The sequence below is a fragment of the Cnephaeus nilssonii genome, assembly GCF_951640355.1.
Source record: "Cnephaeus nilssonii genome assembly, chromosome: 22".
Taxonomy (NCBI): Eukaryota; Metazoa; Chordata; class Mammalia; order Chiroptera; family Vespertilionidae; genus Cnephaeus; species Cnephaeus nilssonii.
Window position 1 is genome coordinate 6,251,760 of NC_137093.1, and position 15,581 is coordinate 6,267,340.

At 45.8% G+C, this 15,581-nt stretch overlaps 1 protein-coding gene across 1 annotated transcript; it reads right to left on the minus strand.

Annotated features, from left to right (window-relative positions):
* Positions 1-104: 104 nt before the first annotated feature.
* On the minus strand, positions 105-11,297 carry RFC5 (replication factor C subunit 5). The gene is made up of 11 exons (XM_079763299.1): positions 11,118-11,297; positions 9,586-9,650; positions 9,195-9,331; positions 7,973-8,052; positions 7,229-7,302; positions 5,873-6,032; positions 5,123-5,204; positions 4,575-4,704; positions 3,917-3,994; positions 2,852-2,906; positions 105-1,614 (listed from the first exon to the last, which is right to left on the minus strand). The coding sequence occupies exons 1-11, from the start codon at positions 11,183-11,185 to the stop codon at positions 1,518-1,520; spliced, it is 1,026 nt and encodes a 341-aa protein (XP_079619425.1). The 5' UTR covers positions 11,186-11,297; the 3' UTR covers positions 105-1,517.
* Positions 11,298-15,581: the final 4,284 nt, after the last annotated feature.

Consider the following 15,581-nt stretch of genomic DNA (forward strand, 5'->3'; position numbering starts at 1 on the left):
AGCCGATATTCTCATGTACGAGGTCTGACTTTGCTGCTTCCTCATTGGACTTGTGAGCCAGTTTCAGCTCTAGCCCTACACAAATATAGCTCCTTAAAAGTACTGTCCTCCTCCAGTGATGTAGTTATCTAATCAGGACACCTCCTTCAAACATAATCTGCCTTTGGAAAATTTAATATATTTTAAATAATTTTAAAAGAAATGCAACATCTTATCCTTTGGCTTTCTTACTAGGTGCGCTATGGAGGCCAGGGTAATATAAAACGTGTTGAAAAAGGAGAGAAATCTCTCCTCTACCGCCTTTGTTGCTGAAGAAAACATTTCTTTTCAAGATGAGAGACTCATGGAAGGAAAGTTAAAAGCTTTGGCTCTCTGTTTCATTTTTTCCATTAGGGAAAAAAGTCACCTTTAAAACAAGTGAGTACAACAGGACAGCTGGGAATGGACTGGGCACGTTTTTAATTTTGAGGTTATCTTGCAAAATCGCGAATAGTGTAGTCTGGGAGGCTCAGGGTGGCTTCCTTGAGGCCCCACGTAGCCATTAGCTTCCATCGGTGCTGGGTCCTTGGGGAGCGAGTCCCACGTGAGTGATGGAAAAACCGACTCCTCCCTTTTAAAACAGCCTCCGAAGCTGATTCTGTGGTATCAGAGGTGAAAGTGTTCATACAGATGCAAGTTGAATAAGTCAGTGTCTTTATAACTAAGGAAAGAAGTCACTTGTAACACAACCAACAAGAAAGCTGCTTTATTTTAATTCTGACGAGTGATACCAATGCAGCATTGACTGCTGAGTGAGCTGCCACACGTGCACCCAGGCCTCTCCTTCCCAGTGGCAGGTGAAGGGTCAGGCTCAATCTTGTGCCCTCTCCCCTCCTCCCGCCCCCTGCAGTAAGTATGTGAGTATTACACAACTTCCGGCCCCTAATGGCATAAAAATGAGTTTTCTCTACTGTCCACCCACAATTAGGAACCTGCTAGTAAGTCCTCTGCTTCAAGAGGAGAAATAAAAAGACCAGTTTTGAAAGGAAGAGAATTGAGTCCATTTTATGAGTGTAACAGTTTGGGCCAGAAATCTGTTAACATCTGCTCTCCAAGTAGACACAGTGTCACAGACTATACGTGATTTTGGAGATGTTCTGTTTTTATCTTAGTTGGAAGACACATGGGCCATGTTAGATTTGAAAGCCTTATAGTCCAAAATGAGCTGGAGTAGGCTAGCTTCCTGTCATCCAAGCAACTAGAGGGTAAAGCCTTACAGTTGAAATAAAGGTGTTCGCCTTTTTCTACCTATAAAACACAAGTGGGCAGTACAACGAGACAGCTGTTCACCAAAATTGTTCTGTACACTCTGCTCCAAACAGCCACAAAAAAGGTACTTTTTGTATGTCTGCTCACCCATGCCTGGAACAAGTTTTCTGTGGCTTCATCCCCTGACGCGGGCAGCAGTTCATCCCGTAACCAAGGCCCCTGCTCTCTAGTCTCTGCTGGGCCTGAGACCAGCAAATGGTCCTCGGCGCCTAGGCCTCCGAGACAATCAGGTCTCTGGTGACTTGAAAAGCTGCAATGAGGGAGCTCAGCTGGATCTTCTCGTTGGTGCCCACAGACAGTCTGTACCTAAAGGAAACCAGAAGGTAAGAGCAGAGGATACCACAGACAGCAACCCTTTACAAGAAGAGATCAAAGACGGAGCATCTGAAGGCGGCTAGGAGGTAATGAGAATTTATCCTGGACGGCAGCCTTGTATGTGTCCTCTAACATTCCTTCTCTGTCCTCAACACATCATTTTTCCTCACCAATTTGAAGGAAAAATTAAGTCTAAAAAATTGTTAGCAGTGTTCTGAACTTCACTTTGTTCTAGCTCTATAAAGATATGCAGAGTTCATGTGGTTAAGGGTTATTTCTTCACCTACAAAATGCACTGAGGAGTTATAATGATTTCCTTCCTCTTAATTCACTGGGAAGTGTGGCTGATACGCCTGTGGTTCTGGGGTGTAGTCAGTAAGCAGGACACTGCCATTTCATCTTGCCACCTTTTATTTTTATTTTTTTAAATATATATATATATATACACACTTTTTTATTGATTTCAGAGAGGGAAGGAAAGAGATAGATAGAAACATCAATGATGAGAGAATCATTGATTGGCTGCCTCCTGCATGTCTCCTACTTGGGGTGATCGAGCCCACAACCCAGGCATGTGCCCCTGGCCGGAATTGAACCTGGGACCCTTTAGTCTGCAGGCCAATACTCTATCCACTGAGCCAAACTGGCCAGGGCTCATCTTGTCACCTTTTAAGCAGTTAAGCCATTGAAAGCAAGATCATATTCACAAGTAGTGGTAAGTCACCTAATTTGTGCGTCCATAAGCCCATGAGGGCAGATTAGGGTTGGCCTACGCTAACAGTCTGATGTTGAAACCAATGCTTTTGTCCATTTAAATGACAACGGCCGGCTTCCCTGGGGGCTAACTGCTCACTGCACAAGGCAAAGTGGAAAATCGAGTTTGCTTACTCCCCGCCAGTATGCTGTGTACGCAGAAGGCCTTCGCAGCTGGAGGTCTGCACGGGAGCAGGCTCCCAAACAACAAAAGCATTAACAGAGCCAATGCAGACCAACCTCTGAGGTCTTTATCTCAAGTATGTAACTGAGTCATACCTGTCCTTGTGTTTACTCATGCTCTTACAATGAGCATCTCACACCCTTCCCCATCTTTCATTCAATAATCCCACCAAAAACGATCATACTTGTACAGGAATGATTTAGACAAAAAATTTGGAACCAAGCAAATAGAAACAAACCACAACAGGGGAAAAAGAAGGAAAAGAATTAAAATTGGGAAGTAAATACTCACTCAATGTCTGCCATTTTGGTCAATAAGTGTATTCGAACTGAAGATGGAAAGTCAACTGGGGGAAAAACACAATCAAATGAATGAGCCTGTCATTCCGTAGAAGACAAGTGCTTGTTTAAAGATCAGATGGATAACACTTTCCTTTCGCCCTCAGATCACTAGCTACCACACCTCTAAGGAAGTAACAAGTAGACTGGTTTTCATCCCCTCCATTGTGTCTTCACCCTTAGCCCCTCCCCCGCCCCGCCCCACCCAATTCCAGAGTGATCAGAAGGACATGGAGGAGTCTCCAACACTGCTCTTTTAGCAACTGGGTGGCTCTATAAGTTAATGTAAAAGCTGGTCTCGCTTCCTCTCCCAATTTTAAAAACAAACAAACTATTGATTTTTTTAAAAGTCAATTTATGCTCAGTTTTCACAAAGTGCAAAGCGGGGCTTGAGCCAACCATGTTCTTGGGCAGAAGTTAACATGCCAGCCAGCCAGAAAGAGGCCTGTAAAGGCGCTGGTAGAAGCAACATTCATGGACCCGACCGGCTGTGCAGTTGGCTGTTGCAGAGGAAAGAGCGCATCCAAAAGGCTGCACAACCGATCACCTGGTTCTCCCCGCAGAGGCCAACTGCTTGGCCTGGGGTGATTCCCGCGTGGAGAACCAAGTCTGCATAGAAGATACAACCTAGTGTGGAACTTAAGATGGTTTCGTTAAGACTGTTTTGGTTTACGTGAAAATAGATGTTCCTTCTCCCTCTCCTTTTGGGGAAAATGTTATTTTCGAAATGTGAATTAAAACATACTACTTACTGCTGTACAACACAAACCCTGGGAGGAAATTAAGTTTAAGCCCTCAGGAGTGTCCACTCTCCCCAGCAGCTCTAGGGGTTCAGAGTGTTTTCGGAATGAAGTTTTAAGTAACAAGACAAAACTGAAAATGAGGGGTTCGGTTTATAATTCTTCATTTCTGTTTCTTTGCTTCAAAAATGAAGCCTCGTGTTCCCTCTCTAATCACCCTTAACCATAAAGCACGCCCCCTTCTGACGGCTTCTAAACTGGAGAATGATGTAAGCTACCTCTATGCACAAACAAGTGTATCTCCGTCAGGATGTCATGTAATGCCAACCCCTTCAGAGTCTTCAGCTCCATGATATCTAGAGAGGAGCAGTTAAGGCAAAGGGGAAAGTTCCAGAACAAACGTGCTGCGGATAATTTTGAATCCAAACCCTCGTGAGCGACTTTAGAAAGTAGAGCTAATCTCAGTACAGTTGTTTCGATGTGAAACTGCCCATGAACCCCAATTCTCTTCTCATTTCCCTCTTCAATAAGGGCTTTCTAAAAGATGCAGTGATGGCAGCTGTCTAGTAGAGAACAGAACCAAATACTCTCCCCAGGTGGCTTCTTGTCACTGCACCCAGCTTTTACTTTCACAGCAAGACAAGATTAACTGACTCCTTGAAAATGACTGCAGTTCCCACCACGGTCCAACTGCATCTCTCCATCTGGGGGTCAGGTGGCTCCCAGGTACCCAGGTCAGAGTCCTTCAGGAAGAACTCGAGGCATTAGACACGTATCCACTCCACCCAAGCCGTCTTACTCCTACATCTTACAAGCTGAGCAGTCTCTCACATGGCTAACTGTCTTGCCAGAGGGGGGAGGTGCTGGCTGAAGCTCCTGGGGTCAAGTTCAGGCCTTGGGAACTGAAAGCTGTTAGCAGGACATGAGAAAGGATACTTCTGTAGGCCGTGGTGAAGTCTTGATTCAACATCCAGTCCAGGATGTTGGCGATGTCTGACTTGAGCGGGTGCCCTGTGCAGGTGTAGACAGTCTCCTCGGTCACCTTCCCAAAGGCCATGTTGGTGCTCTGCGCAGACAGGGAGAGGATCGGGGAAAGAATCGCGGTGGCTGCCACAGCCGCCGCCAAGTTGCAGGCGGGTCGGAGGAAACTGCTGAGGCAGCATGCAGGTGGGCAGCAATATCACACGGCATAGGAGCTGGAATCTGCACTCGCTCACACTGGTAAAGGCGGCCCCAGGGAGGGTGCTGCAGCTTGCTGGCTGTTACAGCTGCAGAATCCTCCCCTATCTTTCCCTTGTTTGCAACAAATTACTCTTTCAATTAATCAAAACACAAAGGGTGGGGAGATCTCGACACATTAGGAGGTCAAGGTCTTCCCAGTTCTAGATTTCTGAATTTACAGATTGGCTGTACTATTGCTTATGTATTTCTTGAAAAACTATTCTGCAGCCACAACTTGAGATTTGCTACGAGTAGCACTGTACCTGCAAAATGTTCAGAGCCCGCCGCATATCTCCACTGGAGAGAGTTATGAGTGCTTTCATTCCATCTTCACTTACATCAACTCTGAAAGGAAACGGGCAGAGCTGAGAGGCCCTGAGAGCCCAGGCATTCCCCAAGGGAACAAGATGGCCTGAAATGATTAAGATTTGGAAACAACGAAAGAAGAAAAGGGGAGGACGGAGTTAACTACTCTCCTGATCTACAGGATCTAGAATTCACTCTGGTATTTCGGGGCGACGGCTTCACGTTAGTAGTCACAGCCCACTCCAAGTCTAGAATGACCCTAACGTAGGACCAAGCATCGCTGTGTTGAGCAGGTGGCTGTGAATCGTGCTTCCTGGGGAGGAAAGAGCCCTGGAGAGGTGTGATCAGAGTCAAAGCACCTTTCAAATAAGCAGCAGCTCAGCTTGGTTTCTCGCTCGGCATCTGATTACACAGAATGTATTATCCCAGGACCTTCCCTTCCAGTCAAACAAGGCGAGAGGCATCTCAGCAGAAGGGACTTGGCAGCGTGCAGTTTCCAATGACAAAAGAAGAGGAGGAAACTGGGACAGCTTCCAGGGAGGAGGATGGAGTCGGGAGAACAACCAAATGACTTTCATGAACAATGTCCCGGACATACCGCTAACAGACCCTGAAGCTAGGCACTCGGCGAAGTCGTTTACAAATACCACCTTACCCCACACTCAGTTCCCGAGACCCCCACCTTTCCTGCTTTGCCATATACTTACTTCTCTTCTTCTATGACATGTTCCAGGCGTGGGACCATGAGCTCAGGGGTCAGGGGACCGAATCGGAACCTTGTACACCGGGACTGCAAAGCGGGGATGATCTTTGACAGATAGTTACAGATGAGGCAAAATCTGGTATTTTCAGTAAATTTCTCGATCACTGGCAAGGGAAAAGAAAACCCCCTCATGTCCATTCTGATTCTTCAAAGGACCCAGAAATACTGAATGTCACATGAATGGTGCAGGGAACAGGAATGTAACAAGAATTCAAGAATGCAAATAAACGAGGATGCTACAGGAACAAGAGGGTGTCACGGGTGGTCAGGACTGGAAATCACCCACTCTCTTTCCAAAATCTGACTGACATGTCACCCCACAGGCTTTACAAAACGCTTCTCTGTTTAAGATGCACCATGATTCCTGTGCTCTTGCCATCCCATCCCGTTAAGATATGAAAGCCAGTGTTCCTGCCCTTGGGATACAACTCTGTTTTGCAGGTTGATGCTCCCTCCACCTTCTACCAGGTGGGGAGGGGGCGGCTTTTTGCAGACTTTCCGGTGGACCTCGTCTCAAAGCCTTATTAGAGCATTGACGGGAGAAGAACCCGAATTCAGAGATGCTTATGGCACCAGCTTCTCTGGGGAGGTACCAATGTTGCTGCACAGGGATCTGCCCAGACGGACAGTCACTCTGCAGAACTAGATGCCAGAGAGACTGCCAAAGCTCCGGGACCAGATCTTCTGCCTTCCTCCTCCTCCCCAGCCTCTCCTTCCCCCAGGACGCCTAAAGGTCAGCCTTTCCTTTGAGCCGAGCACCTCTGGATCTCAGTGAGATGACCTATGTCCTTTCAAAGAAATGAGCTGCCCTAGGCCCCTTCATTCAGACAAACCACAGGATACTCTCCCTTCCCTGCCAAATCATTTATTGGCAAGGAGCGAAGTAATGTCAGCTTTCTGAGTGTGACTAAATTTCTGGAATTTTCCTGGCTATTTTGTATCTAAGGGTACCAACAACAGAATGTCCATCCAGCAGTTTAGGGATGAAAGACTTTCCATAACCTTCCATCAAATGATACAAAATCCCCAATCCTTACATCAAAGCCAGCTGAAAAGGAGAATGAGACACCACGAATCCCAACAGGGCCTGTGTCTTTAAGCTGTGGAAAGGGGAAACCCCAAAATGGAGATATTTTGCCTAGATCGTCAGGTGGGATACATGGAGAAAGGTATACCAAGATTTCTCTGGGCCAGAAAGGAATGAAAATGGCAATGAGCCACATCGTATCTCATGCCCAAGGTTCCCAATTCTCCGGATGTGCTCATCAGCCAACACGCCGGACCTAGCAGCCCTCCTTACCTCTCCTCAAGGCATTCTGGGCGTCCTGAGTCATGGCGTCCGCCTCATCCAGGATCACCAGCTTAAAGCCTTTCCTACAGAGACAAATGGCACCACGTAGAGATTTCAATCTCCCTGCCGCTTCAGACCCAAACCTGCATCTTCACAGTGTGCCATCAGGCCGTTTCAGGCCATTTCTCCCAGAACTCTGACCAGAGCCGACATCTGTGGTCCCAGAGGAAACCCCCATCACTCCTTCAACTCTTAAAGGGAACTGAGGTCTAACGTCTGTTTTTGTTACGGTCTCTGGCACCTTCATCTTTCTTCCGCACAGTATCCTATTACTCTAGTGCTTTTTTCCCCTACCTCCTTCACTCATGCCTGTCTTTTTATCTTTTTTATTTTAGCCACCATCCTAGTTATTCATCCTGATCTCAGTTCATTTTTGTCTAAATTCGAACTAGCTCATCCAGGCTCAGAATGGAATCGGTCCTCAGTTAACTAATAAAATGAAGTTAATGCTTCCCCCAAGAACTTGCTAATACAGACTTAGATAACATTTTATTTCAATATTTGCATTTTAACTTTTTTTTTTTTTTTTTTTTTACCACCACCCCTGTACTTTATCTCTTTTTCATGGCTGTTTTTGACAAAGTCATTTCCCCCTGCCTTTATAAACTGGCAAAAGGAAGCTAAAAAAAATTCAGCTGTATAATCTCACTGATCAAAATCGTGGGGGAGAGAAATTATGCAAATATTTCTTACTTAAATATTGTCCTTGTGCTGGCAAAGCTCAGGATTGGTCCCCGAACGATGTCTATTCCTCGGTCGTCTGAAGCATTCAGCTAAGTGCGGAAGAGAGAAGCCAGAATAAATAGAAAACATGTTGGTGGATGATTTATGAATTAATGTACCTTTTCATCAATCTAGCTCAGCAAGCTAGGTCTCCAAGTCTAATGACAGCTAAGAGATAATCACTACTCAAAAAACGAGATCACATTTGTATTAAAACTCCTAGCTCACTAGATCGATCATTCAGTCTGAAAGGCAAAAGACTGACTTTTCTCTCCCTTTCTGAGGACAATCACTGGCAAACTCTGGAGGAATAGCTAAGTGGCCTGGTCTCAGTGACCTCTGACCCGAGCAGAATGATGCTAATGTTAGCTACCACAACCTAGAGCAACCCAGAAGTTACCAAGTGTCTAACACATTGAGGTGAGAACAGGTGTGGCAGCGAGGTTCTAAGATCTCGAACAAAAAAACTAAGTGTTTTTCTTGCAATCAACAATATTTAGAATGTTGTAATCTAAGTGTATTAGTCGAGTCCCAGCAGTGAAGAGGTGGCATACTCAAATTCAGTGCTTTGAAGAGAGTTACATGAAGACATTTTAAAAGGTATTGGTGGGTGTGGGGAAACCACAGGGCTATGCGGCAGGTCAGGGACTGCTGCGGCCCATTCCACCCCCAGCTCTTAAGGGGTTGGTGGGGCCGTGGTGATGCCACCTGAGAAGGCAGTGTGATGTGCCCCGTAGAGGGGGATGCTGTCAGCCCATGGTGGCTCCCAGGCAGGACCAAGCATCGTTCTCCTCCCCTCCCCCACTCCTGCCAGGGTCCCTATTGGCCAGACCTAACCAGGAGCCAGAGGGTAAGGGAGCTTGCAGTCAGTACAGCTCAGCTTTCCAGACAAGAACCCATTGCAGCAACGTGGAGAAGCCATCTGGAGGGGCACATGGAGGCAGCCAGCAACTGAGTGACCACGGAGTGTTGGGTACAAGCTGGCAACAGCAAGGAAGGTACCGGGCCCTACAACTGCCTTCTAGCTAATGCCAATCCAGACCAACATGTCAATTATAGAAAAAAGTGAGTTGATCTATCTTATGTCTGCTTCTTTCCCAACCAGCAGGACAACTTCCTTGTAAACTAAAAGAGAAGCAGCAGAACTGAGAGAGACGGGAGTCCTTTGTCAAGTAAGAATAACCCCGTTTACCTCCAAGACCATGGAGCCGAATTCTTTATCTTTGTACAGCTGTTTAGCACAGGCCAGGATGGTGGACGTCTTTCCTGTCCCCGGAGGACCATAGAGGAGCAGGTGTGGCAGTCGGTCTTCACTGATAAACTTCTGAACTGAGGGTTAGGGAGAAAGAGACTCCATCAGTTACTGAGAGCCTCACTCACCGCAGGCCCTCGAGGTGGGCGGAAGGCACTGCAACCCCGTGTTTAAATCAGAGGCAGAGGCGGGAATAAAAGACCTGAAGGACTCCGCGCTTACAGCAACCTCCCATAAAGCTCAGCGAGCCTCTTCCAAGTGATTGCTCAGCAGAGACACCACCACCAAGGAAGTTGAAAGGTCCTTCAACTAGGATAACATGGATGCTTACTGGTACTCAAAATGTCCTGATGAGAAATGAGATCGCTCAGTGTCTGTGGCCGGTATTTTTCAACCCTGAAATACAATTTAGCATGGATTACTCCACACATAAATGCAAGAACAGGCTGTTACGTGCAAACGAATCCTTTCGTATCCTAACTAAAAGAGGAAGAACCTTTATGTTTGAATCTAGACCAGTGGTTCTCAACCAGGGAACATCTGGCCATACCTGAAGACATTTTCAGTTGTCACAGTTGGGTGGAGGTTGCTACTGGCATCTAGTGGGTGGGCCCCAGGAATGTTGCTGAAGATCCTATAATGCACAGGACAACCCCCATACCCCTCCCCCCCAATCAAGAATCTGGCCCAAAATGTCAATAATGCTAAGGTTGATAAACTCTAATTTCACCTTTCCAGCTGTCTGCCTATAACCTCTGCTTGGATGGGCACCTATGATTTCAAGGTGAACTCAAAATTGAACTCACCCAATATACAGAAACAGATAATGATGGTATATCAAAACAATGGACTATTGTTCAGCCATAAAAAGAAATGGTGTTACACACTACAACATGGATGAACCTTGAAAACATGGTAAATGAAAAGAAGACAGTCACAAAGGCCCACATATTGACTGTATTTATATGAAATATCCAGAAAAGGCAAATTCATCGAGAGAGAAAGCAGATTAGTGTTTGTCGGGGTCTAAGAGAGGGAGAAATGAGGAGTGACTGCCAATGGGTATGTGGTTTCCATCTGGGGTGATGGGAATTTTTGGAACTAGAAGGGGGATGGTTGCACAACGTTCTACATGTTCTTAATGGCACTGAATTGTGCACTTTAGAATGCTTTCAACTATAAATGGTAAGTGACATGTTTTTACAACGATAAAAACAAATTGAAGTTATTATTAGACAAGAACAACCTGGAATTGGCTGCAATTGAGCCAAATCCCTGTGGTCTTTAAAACATCATTAGGACATAGTTGTGAGTACAAGTCTGAATTCAGGCCACTTGGGTTCAAATCCAAACCCATTTTCTAGTTCTGGATCTAATGCAAATCATTTAACCTTTTGGCTGTATTACTCCAACTGTAAAACTGGAATAAGGAATACCTACCTCCTAGGATCTTCGTAAAGGTCAAACATCTAATCCGGTTCCTGCTGATCTAACAGAAGGCCACTTAAATAAAAGTTAACTAGAGAGTGTGATTATTATTTTAGTTTAGAATTTGACCAGTCATCGCATCGAAAATTCTGGCCAGAGCGAAGAGGACTTTTTGGCACTGTGGCCGACGCAATGCCAAGACGGGGATCAAATCCCCGTGCTGTCATCCAGGTGCGAAAGCCCAGGCCAAAGCCCTAAGAACGGAGGGCGACTGGGGCGTTGGGGGAGGTCGAGACGAACCTCTGAGGCTCCGCCCCGGCCGCAGGTCCGGGCCGCAGGGATGAAGTCCCGCGGGGACCCGGCCCCTGGCCTACCCCGACCACCGCCTCTCCGAGAGGCCGACCCCCTTTCCCGCGGCAGCCAGGCCTCTCCTACCAGGGCAGGTTCCTGATCTTGGACGCCGAGGGCTGCGGCTGCTGCTGCTGCTGCGCTGAGGTTTCCATGGCGGGCGATGAAGGTGTCCACCCCACCGGAGTCGTGGCGTCCCCGGGGGTCAGCACTGAGTCCCGCCCCGATCTAATCCTGGGACCCTCGCACTTGGAGTTCGCGCGCAAAAGCAGCTCTCGCGAGATTTCGTCGCTGCTTCCGACTTCCTCTCTAGGTCCCGCCCCCTCTCTGTTGCTAAGGCTCCTGTTGCCTAGTTACGGCGAAGCGCGAGCCCTCAACCTCCCTGTCACTGCCCTCTCCGCCCGGCCGGGAACCTCCCTGAGCCCAGTGAGAGGGGCAGCAGGGCGAGGCAAGGCCACCCTGCAACTGCCAGTCATCATTGCACATTAAAGGCTCCCGGCCAAAGCCAAGTCCAGGCATCGCCAGAGTCCAAACGCTTGCCGTTCAAAGGAACAGAAAGCCGCCAGCGCTATAAAACCCGGAGGAAAAAACATCCCCAAATGATCTAGAATGTAGATGTCATCTGAAAAGAGCCTCGAAAAACAATTGGCCCCAAAGCTGTGAGGTGAGTACTACGAATAGAAAAGCAACTCCAAGCACACACACTTTCCATGTGTCCCAAACCCATGCCCCTCACCCAACAAAATGGAGAGCCACCCTCCAGAAACAAGTCCGGAGTGAAAACAAAACAAACAAACAAAGGACTTCCAGTTAGTTAACATGTGCAACTGGAAAGGGCAGTTAATGGGCACAGAGGACAGGCTCCCTGTGATTTGAAGGTAAGAGGGGAATTGCTATCAAAATTTTAGTGTTTTGTGTTTTTTTTCCCCCCTGAGGTGAGGGGATTATGGACCACTTTTATTTTCTTCTGATTTACTGGTCTGTTTTTCCCAGCAATCAGTGTCTTTTACATCTTTAATAAAGGTTTTTCAAATTTTTCTTTTACCTGTTGAGGAAGACAATATGGGAGATGAGGCTGGCCTGGGGTCATAGTGTTCTGGCTCAGAAGTAGCTGTAGCTGCCCCTTGCATCTTATTACATCACTGTCGCTTGCTTCAGGAACAGAGTAGAGGGACAGTGGGCAAACACATGGCTGCAGTATGGCTTCACCCTTGCCCCTGCCTGGGGCTTCAGAAGGAGGGGGTCAGATGTGGCTTGTGGTGTGACTGGCCCTCCGCTCTGCTTGCTGCCAGGCCAACTCTAACATAGTTGTTCAGGTCATCAGCGTGCCACTTTCCCCTCTTAGCTTAGGGCAGATCGCTTCCTCCCCTCCTCCCACAATGCCTACCCCACAATGATTGTGAGGATTAAATGAAATAACATCTAGAAAGCATCCAGTGCATGGCCACCTTCTCTTTGCTTCTGACACTCTCTCCAGTCTTCCTGCTGTCGTTTTGAATGTTCCCTCTCAAACAAAACCTCAGGTATTGGCTGGTGTGACTGTGCCTGTGAGGGTTAATTTTTGTGTTATTTATGAGATGTGTCTCCGAGGATGTTTCTGGGAGAGATTGGCGTTGGAGCTAGTAGACTGAGAAGATCTCCTGAACCCATGTGACTGGGCACCATCTAATCTGTTGAGGGGCTGGCTAGAACAACAAGGCAGAGGCAGGTGAATTTGCCCTCTTTTTTGAGCTGGGACATCCATCTTCTTCTGCCCTGGGACACCTATGCTCTTGATCCTCAGGCCTTAGGAATCAGACTGTTACACCTCCCGCTTCCCCGGGTCTTCAGCTTACAGATGGCACAGTGTGGGACTCCTAGGCCTCCATAGTCACGTGAGCCTATTTCTATAATATATACATAACTATCTATATAAATATTTAAAGTATCTCTTATGTAACTAGGTTATTAGTATATAATGCTATATAGTAATAATGTATATTTGTTGTAGAATATAGAGATATATTTTTAAATCTGCGTAAATGTAAATATAAATGACACATGGGTGTATATATATTTTATTTTTCTATTGGTTCTATTGCTGTGGAGAACCTTGATCAAATGCCATAGCCGGGGCTCATTCAGGCACCACGGTAAGAGCCATCTTGCTAAGGGGCCTTTGCATTAGAAACGTGATGCCGCCACTTCCTTGAACTGGAAGATGCGAACGAGACTGGATCAAGTTCTCACAAAGCTCTGTGCGCGCCTGCTGTTCAGTGCGCTGGGAGCGCAGCATTCTTCTGTGACATAAGATGTATTTGCAAGGTTATTGTGTGCCTCCCCCGCGGATTGCAAGCTCCTTGAGAAGCTAGGCTTTGAGCTTATTCACCACTGTACTCCCGGTGCCAGGAACAGAGCCTGGCTCCAAGGAAGCACTTAATTAATAACTGTTCAATGAACGAACGAATGAGTGGTACTAGCTAATATTTATTAAGCAGTTACTATAGGCCAGACACAGTTCTAAGTGCTTTATGTTTATTGTACTCGCTTGATGGTTACGATAAGCCCAAACTAATATCAGCCCCATTTCACAAACGTTAAGTAACTTGCCCATGTTCTGACGAGGTGTCAGGGCAGAACTGGATCTTACCGGGCAGCGTGATTCTTTAGCCTAAGCCTTCGCCACTACACTAGTGTGGTCCTTGGACCAGCAGCACAGCACCTGTCCCCTGGGGACTTGTTAGAAATGCTCATTATTCTTCTCCCCACCCCAAACCCATTGAACCTGACGCTCTGAGGGGGGCCCAGCCGTCTGTGTTGTAACAAGCCCTCCAGGGGATTCTGATGCGATCAAATTTGAGAATCACTGCCACACCCTCTACTGCTTCTCCGTCCTTGAGCTCTCCACGACTCCACTTTCTAAGAAAAAGAACGGGTACTCACATGCATATTCTGGGAAAACGAAGGTGTCCTACTGAATGCCATTTCTGTGTGTGTGTGGTTTTGTTTGTTTCTGTTTTTGCAATTATTTGAAGGTATAGGCCTTTGGGCAAGTTGTTTAGTATCTCTTTGGACCTCAGTATTGGCACCTATAAAATGGGGAGGAGTGGAGGCTTGGACAAGAGAGAGGGGCCACATTAAAAGTACCTGAGGATTTTTAAAATTCCAGTGCCAGAAATCCAGCCAGACGAATTAAATTAGACACGTGGGTGTGTGTGGTGTGTGGTGTGTGTATGTGTGTGTAAGACCCTTTTTCATTTAAAAAAAGATTTTAAATATAATAATATTACATGTAATAAACATTAATATTTCAAGAAAAAAATTTTAAGTATAATAATATTATCAAAACTGTACTAACATAGTATAATATAACAAAAGTTGTAGAAAATATAAAAAATCTGCATATAACAGGATTACTTCTATTCTAAAATATTTTTTTTCTCTGGCTCTATTTTTGTTCATCAGTTTCTGTTGTTCATTATATTCCACAAATGAATGAGATCATGTGATATTTATCTTTCTCTGACTGGTTTAGTTCACTTAGCATAATGCTCTCCAGGTCCATCCATGCTGTTGCAAATGGTAAGAATGCCTTCTTTTTTTACAGCAGCGTAGTATTCCATTGTGTATATGTACCACAGTTTTTAATCCACTCATCTGCTGATGGGCACTTAGGCTGATTCCAAATCTTAGCTATTGTAAATTGTGCTGCTATGAACACAGGGGTGCATAGATCCTTTCAGATTGGTGTTTCTGGTTTCTTGGGATATATTCCTAGAAGTGGGATCACTGGGTCAAATAGGAGTTCCATTTTTAATTTTTTGAGGAAACTCCATACTGTTCTCCACAGTGGCTGCACCAGTCTGCATTCCCACCAGCAGTGCACGAGGCTTCCTTTTTCTCCACGTCCTCGCCAGCACTTGTCGTTTGTTGATTTGTTGATGATAGCTATTCTGACAGGTGTGAGATGATACCTCATTGTTGTTTTGATTTGCATCTCTCAGGTGATTAGTAACTTTGAGCATGTTTTCATATGTCTCTTGGCCTTCTGTATTACCTCTTTTGAAGAGTGTCTATTTAGGTCCTTTGCCCATTTTTTTTTATTGGATTATTTATCTTCTTTTTGTTAAGTTGTATGAGTTCCCTGTAAATGTTGGATATTAAACCCTTATCGGAGATAACATTGGCAAATGTGTTCTCCCATACAGTGGGCTTTCTTGTTGTTTTGTTGATGGTTTCTTTTGCTGTGCAGAGGTTTTTATTTTGATGTAATCCCATTTGTTTATTTTTACCTTAGTCTCCATTGCCCTAGGAGCTGTATCGGTAAATATAGTTGCTATGACATATGTCTGAGATTTTGCTGCCTATGGATTCTTCTAAGATTTTATGGTTTCCTGTCTTACGTTTAAGTCCTTTATCCATTTTGAGTTTATTTTTGTGTATGGTGTAAGTTGGTGGTCTAGTTTCACTTTTATTGCATCTATCTGTCCAATATTCTCAACACCATTTATTGAAGAGACTATCTTGACTCCATTGTATGCTCTTGCCTCCTTTGCCAAATATTAATTGAGC